General features: G+C 40.9%; 1 protein-coding gene across 1 annotated transcript in view; it reads right to left on the reverse strand.

Moving 5' to 3' along the window:
- Positions 1-10,223, reverse strand: part of DNAH5 (dynein, axonemal, heavy chain 5) — a 291,357-nt gene that overhangs the window by 226,879 nt on the left and 54,255 nt on the right. Inside the window, exons 11-13 of the mRNA XM_012642647.1 lie at positions 8,662-8,833; positions 4,916-5,061; positions 2-113 (exon numbers count right to left, since the gene is read on the reverse strand). Coding sequence (XP_012498101.1) covers positions 2-113; positions 4,916-5,061; positions 8,662-8,833 — 430 coding nt within the window. The remainder of the gene's footprint in view (position 1; positions 114-4,915; positions 5,062-8,661; positions 8,834-10,223) is intronic.

Genomic DNA, 10,223 nt, shown 5'->3' on the forward strand with positions numbered 1-10,223 from the left:
TCTTCTTGAGATGGAACTTCCACATCCAGCAACATATTTATCAGCTCATTGACTGCTTCCTCCACTAATGAGCTTTTAAAATGTAATATCTGAGCACCATTTACACAAAGGTCCTAAACAAAACAAAACACAAAAGAGATTAGCAGAGTGTCATATTTGTTTACCAAGCTCTTGAGAACACATCAGCAATGACAGCAATGCCATAGTTCAGCCTCCAGGAGAGATTTTAGCCCCAGTGATGACTGGCCACACCCTCCACACCAGCCCAGGCCAGGTGTCCTATAAAGGATGTATTAAGGACAAGGAAATCAAGTGGAGCACTGTGGATGGACCAAAATCACATGGACTTCTCCAGCAGTGAAGGCAATAACTCCAAACGCTATCAGCAGCCTCTCTTCCCATGAAGTTTCCTCCAATACAGTAGACGACAGAGTTTCCAAGTCCAGCCTCCGTAGTTTGAACAGTGTTGTCTTGCAAGAGGATTAGCCTGTCTCTATTGACCAACCTCAGCTGCTTAATTGCAAGCTTCCTCATCATTTTGTCCAATTGGTTGCAGTAGACATACGCTGTAATCGACTGACCAGGTTTCATGAAGCTGTAGTGGATAATACCAGCGCTGGATCACCAGACACCATTAGCTTTTTTTTGAGGAATATTCCATTTTGGACTGTGTTTCAGCACTTCATCTTTATCTAACCATTGTGCCAAACACTGTGATTGTCAAAAAGAATCCATTTGTCATCACATGTAAACAATACAGTGTAGAAATGGTTCACTTTTATGTTGTGACAGTAAAGAAAGGCAAGCTTCGAGATGATTTCTCTTCTGACACTCATTTAATTCACGGGGAACCCATCTATACAGCTTCTTTACCTTGCTGATTTGTTTCAAATGGTCCAGTATTGTTGGAATAGTAACGTCAAACCTTGCTGCTAATTCACACGTAGATTGAAATGGATTTGCTTCCACTACAGCTTTCAGCTCATCATTAGCCACCTTGGTCTCAGGTCACCCACATGGCTCATTTTCAAGATTAAAATCACCCAGAAGGAACTTCTCAAACCATCGACATACTGTGCGTTCATTAGCCACATCCTTCCCAAACACTTCATTGGTATTTCAAGCTGTCAGCGCTGCATTTGTTGCATGATGGAACTTATATTTGAAAATAACTCAAATTTTTGACTTATCCATGGTTTCACAAAAATTGCTCTGAAAAAAGTTGAAAGATAATCACAAGCCAAATGTGCATTTGAAAGACTGAGGATGTACCTTCACAATAAACATAAAGCAAGAAGTGTCAAAGTGAAATGTCAGAGATACCAACTATCAAACTTAGTACTTAAGGAAATCAGACATTCCATACTTAATAACCTAATAGTTCTAACAGGATTGTTTAAATCTCTTAATTCTTTCTCTCTAAGAAAAAACACAATCATAAAAATGTAAGCAGCATAGAAATAAAGCAGGATATAAACAGAATGAGGACAAAGTAGCAAAGTAGTAATAAATAGGTTCATTTAAATATCCCTTATGTTAAACAAAATAAATCAAAGACACTGCCTCCACTCATCCTATGTCATTCCAACAACTCTCGCCCGTGATGGCACCAGACATTGAAACCCACCAAAAGGGTCCATCTTCCAATCCCGAGTGGTCTCCTCCTTGACCAACCGGCGTGGAGCTCCAACATTTCCTCAATCCCTGAATGCTTCAGGAACCTGCTAGACCCTACGTTTTCTCCAGGTCTATTCTCCCTGATCCCCTGGTTCGCACCCGCTCCCAGCAAGATGATTTCTCACTTCAACCATTATTTTGCCAACATCCTTCACTCCTCAGCCTTCCACTGCACTACCTAGGAGAAGTCTAACCCTAATACACCAGGTGGTCCACCCTCTCCGCCGGCACACACAGGCCAGGGCAATGCAGATGCTTGGCACCGGGAATTCGTGGTCCCTGAACTCTACCTGAACCCCTAACACTACCCAGGAATCATTCCACATGACTGCAGTCACCTTGCTCTCCTAGCCCCCAAAATGGCCATATGCTCAAACCTTCACACCATCCTTCTTCATTGCGCTCAGCTAGCGACCTTGACTCCCACAGCACAAGGCACATGGAAGCCACAAAGCGGGGACTCACCCAATGCCTCAGCCCCATGCCCTCACCCAGAAAGCAAATTGGCCTCCATCACGAACCCCTGTTCCTCCTGTTTCCATGAATGCAATCGCTCTCCTTTTATTCAAGAATAAACCCACAGCCTGAGTTCTGAATCGCAGCTGCTCCCACTTCCTCAGAGACTGTGCTTACCAACTACCCTCTTTCTTCCTCTCTACTTGATTTTCTACCTCAGAATATGAACATACTTGATGTGCTTCAATCCAGCACCTTTCTCCAGCTACAACGACATGCTTCTCTACCTCAGGACCTTTGCACTTGCTATTCTCTCTACCTGGAATGCTCTTCCCCAGAGATACTCACAGGGCTTGCTCCCTCACTTCCTTTGTTCACATACAAGCACAGAAGTCATCCCTGATAGTGAACATAAAATCACAACTTTCTGTCAGGTACTCCTTTTCTCTATTATCTTCTTCAATTTTCTCCATTGAACTTATCACCACCAGATACATTGTTTGCTTACTGGCTTTTCAATTTGTTTGTTTTTCTGTGTTCTCCACTTGAAAGTGGGCTCCATGACAGCTGGGATTTCATCTATTTTGTCTACTTCTGTATTCACAGTAGTGGTTTGCATAGGAGCTCCACAAAAGTTGTTGACAGAATAAATGAATTATGAAAAATAAACAAATTCAGGAGAAATCATTCACTTATATTGGTCACTAAAAATGCAAATCAAAATTATGTTCCACGATCGATTTTGCTATTTAAACTAAAATTAGTAAAGCATAAGAAAACCGTGCTTGTTGGAAGGCAGTGAAATTGGTACTATTGCATTGCTGGTGGCACTGTGAGGTGACAACATCCTTGCTTTCAATGCAATTTGGCTACAGATATAAGAGCCATCAAGTAAGGCCATACTCTTTGACACAATCATCCTATTTTGGGGGAGGAAATAATCTTAAAGGGAAAACAAACCATGATACATGCATATATTCATTGCAGCTCTTGGAAAAATAGCAAAACTTTGGAAGCCATCTAAATGTTCAGAAATAAGAAACTGGTAAGTAAGTTACGGCACATCAACTCAGCAAAACATTCTGAAGGCATCACTCAAATGGTGCCCGTGAAAGCCATACAGTGACATGAAAAAGATTTTGTGAAATGTTAACTGGAAGGAAAAAAAAAAACACGATTCAAAACCTGCTGTGTGTATACAGGAATTGCAACTTTATTAAACGGTATAAAATACAATACAACAATGGTAGCATAATTGATAAAAATTCTTTTTTCCATTTTCAAAATATTCCATATTTTTAAAATTTAAAATAAATGCACTTTTATACAACAATCCTCAGAATATGGGTAATAGTAAAACCATGGAGCGAGATGAATTCTCAGACGGAGGGAGAATTTTTAAATGACCGGGAAGGATGGGGGAGGGAATTAGGTCTCCCCACAGTGAGCATGAAGATGAGGAACTGAAAATTTCTAAAATGTAGACAGTAAATTTCGATTATGTAATAGTGATGTGCTATAAACTGAAGATTGCCATATGTGCAGAAACGGGTAAACACAGCAGGCCTGAAACTGCTCTCTTTAGACAGGACTGCTTGTGAGGTCGGCCCTTGGCCGACATCGGGGAGCTTGGATTCTGGGTGGGTTCCCACTGTTGATAAAGATGGTTTACAACGCCCAGACTGGGTGTGTCAACAACGTGGTTTATGCGGAACCGGCAGTCTGGGACTTTGGCCCATGCTAGGCAGAGTGTGCCTATGTGACCAGACCCAACACGAACCTGGGGCACTGAGTCTCTCGGGGGCTTCCCTGGGCAGGAATACTGCACAAGGGTTGCTGTAGTTTCGTTGCTGGGGGTGGAAAGTGAGCTCCGTGTGAGCCTGCCAGGTGATCCTCCCGGGAGGGACCCTACACAGAGAGTCCCCCAGACTGCCTGTCCTTTTTCTTTGTGATCCACCTGTGTCTCCTTACTATGTCACGGTATTAAGTCTCAGTCTCAAGGACAACTCCATGCTGAGTTCCGTGAGTTCTCCTAGTGGGCCTGGTCTTAGGGACCCCTCAATTAAAATCTTGACTGAAGAGTCCTTATCAACAGGCTGCCCATCAGGAATATCGTAAATGATACCAAAGTGACATGCCTGAAGGGGACTTCATGCAGCCGTCCTGGCACAGGGAAGAAAATGTCCCGTTTGCAAATAAGTTCGAGAAATAATGGGTTACAATGAGTTACATGGAGATCTTCTGAGGGTATTTAATATGTCAATGAGGGTGTTAATGTGAAATGAATCTGTAAATACGATCTTTACCCTAAGCAGTTTGCACACATCCCCTGCCTTTCCCAGAATTCCTAGCGATGGCTCCAGAATTTTCTGCCATGGAACACCAGTTTGGGAAACGCTGCTCCAGGGAAATGTTTAAAGAAGAAACCCTGTACAGAAGCTATTCAAAACAATTTTTGCATATTAATTAACCCTAGTTTACTAGAAGCTCTTCTGCGAAATAGCTCTATTCTTCATAAAAAAATGGAAAAATTAGAAATGTGTTCCACAATTTCTCTCCCATTGACCTGAAAAGAAAGAATTTATTCCTCATATCTAAGTGACTGCTTAGATACATTTCTCTTCATTTTCAAATTATTGTCAAAGGATTCCCTGTTTGAATCACATCTATCACAGGGCATCATGAGTAGAGAAAAAAATCTTAATTATGCTTCAAAAAAATGCCGACTATAGAAAAATGAATGGCAAAAAAATTAAAATAAAAATACCAATATTCTAATAACCTTTGTCATTTGGAGAAACTCTTCACAGGTGAGTGGCTCCTCCCGGGGAAGCTGACAAAGAGGCGTGCTGCTCATTTCTTCTAGCACGGCATCGATGCGGAACTCAATCAAGTCATTGACCCTGTCAAGCAGCAACTCCAGGTCCTCTTTGGAAAGATAAAAGTGAATAAAAGAGATGAAGTAAAGCATTTTGTCTGGAAAAAATCAACACTTGATTAAACGACAGTGGTAAAATCAGGATTAAAGATTCTCAGTTGTCGTCCCCCAGGTGTGTCCCACTGTTTCGCACCTGGCTGTCTCACACTGCTTCTTCTTTAACTGGTCCCCAGCTCCCAGCCTGCCTAACCCTGACTCATCCTTGAGGACCTGGCTCCAGAGCACCTGCCCCAAGAGGCTTCCCGTGAATCTGCACACATTCGAGCGGCCTCCTCCTCCGGTACCGCCGCGGCAGCCAGAGCACCCTTTCAGCTCTGCGAACACCATACTGTCTGCCCATGTGTCTTACCTTCTTCCGCAACTCATCTTCTTCATCCTCACATCTTCAACATTTAGCCCTGTGCCTATTCCACAGGAGGTATTCAACAAATATTACTGAAGTGAAATTCCCCTACTTTTTCTTTTACTGTTAATATCACAGGGTACCTTTTTTCAGTTGTGCTGAAGTAATATTGAACACTACGTTCCATGGATGAACAGGCCAACCCTGAAGGACACTAACAACAATTTTGCATCAAAAGTAGGAATAATGGCTAATGGAGATCCATCTACGGGGTAATACATTTTTCAACGTACACCATATAGTAATAGTAAAATCTCTCTATTTCTAATACTACTTTCCCCTAGAAAATAAAGTTGAAATTGAATACAGAAAAGTCAACTATATACTCATGATGTATGAGAGACATAAGCACTTTCTTAAATAAGTATCTTTACTTCCTAAAGAATTCAAGCCTAAAGGTTTTCAATCATTTCTAAGCTAATTATTAAAGAGGCTACTCAAAATACCAAATAGTTCTGCCTGGTACCCTCATTCAGTACTAAAAGAGAGCCAACACATTTATTTAAGTCTGTCTGCCCAAAAAAATTCTTTACTCTTTCTAACTGACGGATTCTTCAAAGCACCTTCAAGGACATCTGTGATAAACTGAAAAAACAGTCCGCAGGATGTCCGCATCCTAATCACCTGTGAATGTTACCTTATACGGCAAAAGAGATTTTGCACATGGCATCAAGCTAAGGATCTTGGGATGTGAAGATTGTCCTGGATCATCCAGGTGGGGCCAACGTAGTCATGAGTATCCTTATACTAAGGAGGCAGAAGGGACAGAGTCAGACAGAAGAACTGTGACCACGGAAGCAGAGGAGCAGAAAGAAAGAGATTGGAAGATGCTATGCTGGTGGCTTTGAAGATGGAGCAACCGTGAGGCCACCAGTGTAGGCAGGTTCTGGAAGTTGGAAAGGGCTAAAGAAAGGATTCTCCCCTGGACCCTCCAAAAGCAACCATCCCTGAGGACACCCTGATTTTAGACCCATAAAACTCATTTTTGGCTTCTGACCTCTATCATTGTGCTATTTTAAGCCACTAAGTTTGTGGCAAATTGTTACAGCGGCAATAAGAAACTAACACAACATTTATGCATAGAATGTATAAAATCATGTCTGTAGAAGTCCTGTTTGTTATTCTGAAGAGTGACCAGTACTCTCTTCAACGCATGATACAAACAACCACCTATAATTAGGAGAGCTGGCTCACTAATCCAATAAAGAATCCAACTGTTCTTGAGATTTAACATAGTTTGTTTCCCAAAAAACCTTAATCTTTGCTCTACTCTAGTTCCTTAATCCAAAGTACAAAAAAGAGAAGCATAATAGAATACAAGAACTAAGAAGAAACTATCTCCTTGTCTCCAGCTAACACTCCAATAAAACATCCAAATTGTTAACACTCTAACCCTAATATTCTCTAGGGAGAGTATAACTAAATTCTACCTGGGTAGCCTATTCTAATTTGGTTGTGATAATTCTTATTATGAAGTTTTCATACATTTTATAAATGCCTCTTTAGAGAATTTTAGCCAATTTCCTCTTGTTTTATTTCCTAAGGAGATGCGTTTTGGAAAGAATATTAATTTAGAGTAAGAAAACTGGGTTCTAAACTTATATTTATTGCTTACACCTACATTAGAAGCCATTTAGCATCTCTGACTTGATATCCATTCACATTCAAAAACTCCTTTACAATTTGTCTTTGAATACAGCTCCCAGTCTATAAAGCAAAACAAAGAGGGTGACGCTAGGGAGTTCAATCACAATTTCTCACTTTACTCCCCCTCAAACTAGTACTTCTCAAGTATTCTGGAATATAAAGCACTTCGTTATTAAATAGCTGGACCCTTCCAAGCCCTAAATTATTCATATTTGGAAGGTACAGTGAAAACCTACTGATAAGACAAGCTCTTGACAATGTAGATTATAAATAGACTAGGTATTACTTCAGCAGCTATAAATACCACAGAAAGAGAAAAACCTGCTGAAAAAAGAATGGATCAAAGGAGGCATCACAGTAGGTATCTAGAAGGGAGGGCCAGGAAGAGATAATGCAGAAATGAGGTGTTGGGATCGAGGGGGAGGAATCGGATTAGGATTGTAAAGAAATGGAAAGAAACTATATTGAAAATATTGCAGTTATGAATCTGTAAGTGTATGGGTGTCTGCTGCACATCCAACTGAGAGTAATAGAAAAGGAGTACAAGAAACAGCCTGATTTTCAAGCCCTTTGCAGTCAGTTTAGGGAGAAAGATGAAACTATACTAAACCATTAGAAGACAACCAAAATATAGAGTCTCTGGTCCCAACTGTAAACACAACAGGAGGTCACAGAAGGAAGTGGCCACATAAGGTAGAGTACTCAGCGCAGGCTTCTTGGGCGTAGGGCTTACTCTGCGCTATAAAAAGGGGGCAGAACTGAGCCATATGGACAAGGTGGAGGGCATTGGGTAGGGGAGGAGAATGGCGATGTCTGTCTTTGTGAAAAAGCCCTGCATTACCATGCTCCAAACTGTGTTCTGCTGCCTACCGCAGAAGGTCTGTAGGGGGTTAGTATGTTCTCCTGGAAAGCAGCCAAGGAATTCTGGGAAATGCCACATGCAAGAGCCCACACTTGGAGACTCACTGGACACCGGCATATTAAAGGCTCCAAAAAGTCCTCCAGAATAGGAACCTGTCTGCTTAACCTGAATCTCCTAGATGTAACTGAGTCCCTTCTTTGCAGCACACCTGTACACATTCTGGAAAGTCCTATTTTATGGAATATACTACCTTACATACATTTTTAAAGAGTATTATGTCTTTCATTAAGGAAAAATAGTGTTTATTTAAACTTTTTTTCATTTATCCTCTTGTTCAGCACTCTATCCAAATCTCCACATCTTTTGAAATCAGGGTCTCAAAATACACTAATATATTTATGTAAAAAGCTGAATAGCTCTAAAGATCCTTTAAATTCTAATGTCTAAAAAAAATAATTAAAAGTATGTGGTTAATATCTAGGGATAAAATGAAATAGTGAATATTTATAGTTTCCATGAAATTACTGAAGTCATATACTTGGGACAATTCCTTATGAAACAGCTTACGAATAACACCCTTCATTTCATTATTTATATCAACATATTGGTAAGATACTATACAACAGATGTTAAGAACTCAGCCTTTAAAATTGAGAAATAGTAACTGTTCAAACTTACTGATCTTTGCAAAAGTGTTTTCTAAATACATCTCAATATTCAGTGATGTCCAGGTCAGTGCAGCCAAGCCAGGTTGGAGGGCTTCGTCCACTTTGGCCAAATGAGGGACCATCAGCTGCTCAATGCTGGGAGGCATTTTTGACTTCACTCTCTGATATTCAGCCAGCACCATCTGCAATGAAATGGGGGTTAAATAATCAATTAACATCTCACTTTCAGTATCTATTAATATCCCGTTTTTATAAAAAATGATTACTTTTTTTAGGGTCAAACTGCAGGGCTCTAATAGCCTAGCAGGCAGAGTAGCCAAAAACAAAAAAGAAAGAAAGAAAAGAAAGAAAAGAATAGAACAGAAGACAGGGACTTTCTCATAATTACAAATTTCGAATCCAATAAAATACAATTGAAGATGAAAAAGAATTTAAGACTAAGAGTTTTTCTCGCCTCCTGCACAGCCTAAAAAAAGAAGAAAGCTGAAGTCAAGTAATGTTTCTAAACTGTGTGAAGTCATGGTACAGTGCCTTAGCTTGTGCACCACTCAGCTCATTCCTCCAACTGTATACACTGGTACGGTGTGCGTCCCGCTCCCGTGGGCACCACCTGTGGACCACACTCATCACCCAAAGCATCTGGGTCACCAGAGGTCTACCTCAGCCCTTTGCTACAACTGTCGGCCAAGTCCTGATGCAAGACCCAAAGCACACAGGGAGAGAGTCAGGAACCAGTGTTGATTTCAACAAGTGTCGTGGCTTTGCATATCGTCCGTATGCCAAAGACAAATAAATTTACATTTCCAGCCCAGATTTCACTCCTTAAGTCTAGAATCATATATGGCAACAGCCTACTCAATATCTCTACTTGGATTTCTGACAGATGTTTCAAACTTAACATATCAGAAACTGAGAGTCTGTTCTTCCCCCAAAACTTTTTCTGCCCACAGTGGTGATTCCATCCTTCCAGTTTATAGGCCAAACCTCGAACTCATCCTTGACTCCTCTTTCCCTCTCACACACATGCCACCCATCAGGATACCCTCTGTGCTCTGTACTCAAAAGAGGTTCTATATCTAACTTGCTTACCACATCCACTGTTACCACCATCACTGACTCTTACCCAAATTATTGGGATGGTCTACCATTGTCTCCCTGCTTCCACCCATCCCCCCAGATAAATCTAGGCTCAAGTTAGCAGCAAGAGTGATCCTGTCAAAATGTTAAGTCGGATCATGTCATTCCTCTGCTTACATGATTACATGACTTCCCATCTAATTCAGGGCTACAAGTCATTGTACAAAGGACTTCAGTAGGTCCTTAGTCTAAAAAGACCTACCCAATTTTGTTCCATTACTTCTCTGATCTCATCTCCAATCACTCTTTCTGTCTCCTACCTGTGCCTGCCCTACTGTCTTCATTGCTGGGCCTTAGCCTCGGGGCCTTTGCATCTCCTTCAAATAATTACTTAAATGCCACCTTCTCAATTAAGCCTATCTTGACTACCTATTTAAGATTGTAAACCACCACCAAAACTACACACACACTTCATCCTCCTATTTTTGTCCATAG

The sequence above is a fragment of the Propithecus coquereli genome, unplaced genomic scaffold, assembly GCF_000956105.1.
Source record: "Propithecus coquereli isolate 6110/MARCELLA unplaced genomic scaffold, Pcoq_1.0 Scaffold100, whole genome shotgun sequence".
NCBI classification, from domain to species: Eukaryota; Metazoa; Chordata; class Mammalia; order Primates; family Indriidae; genus Propithecus; species Propithecus coquereli.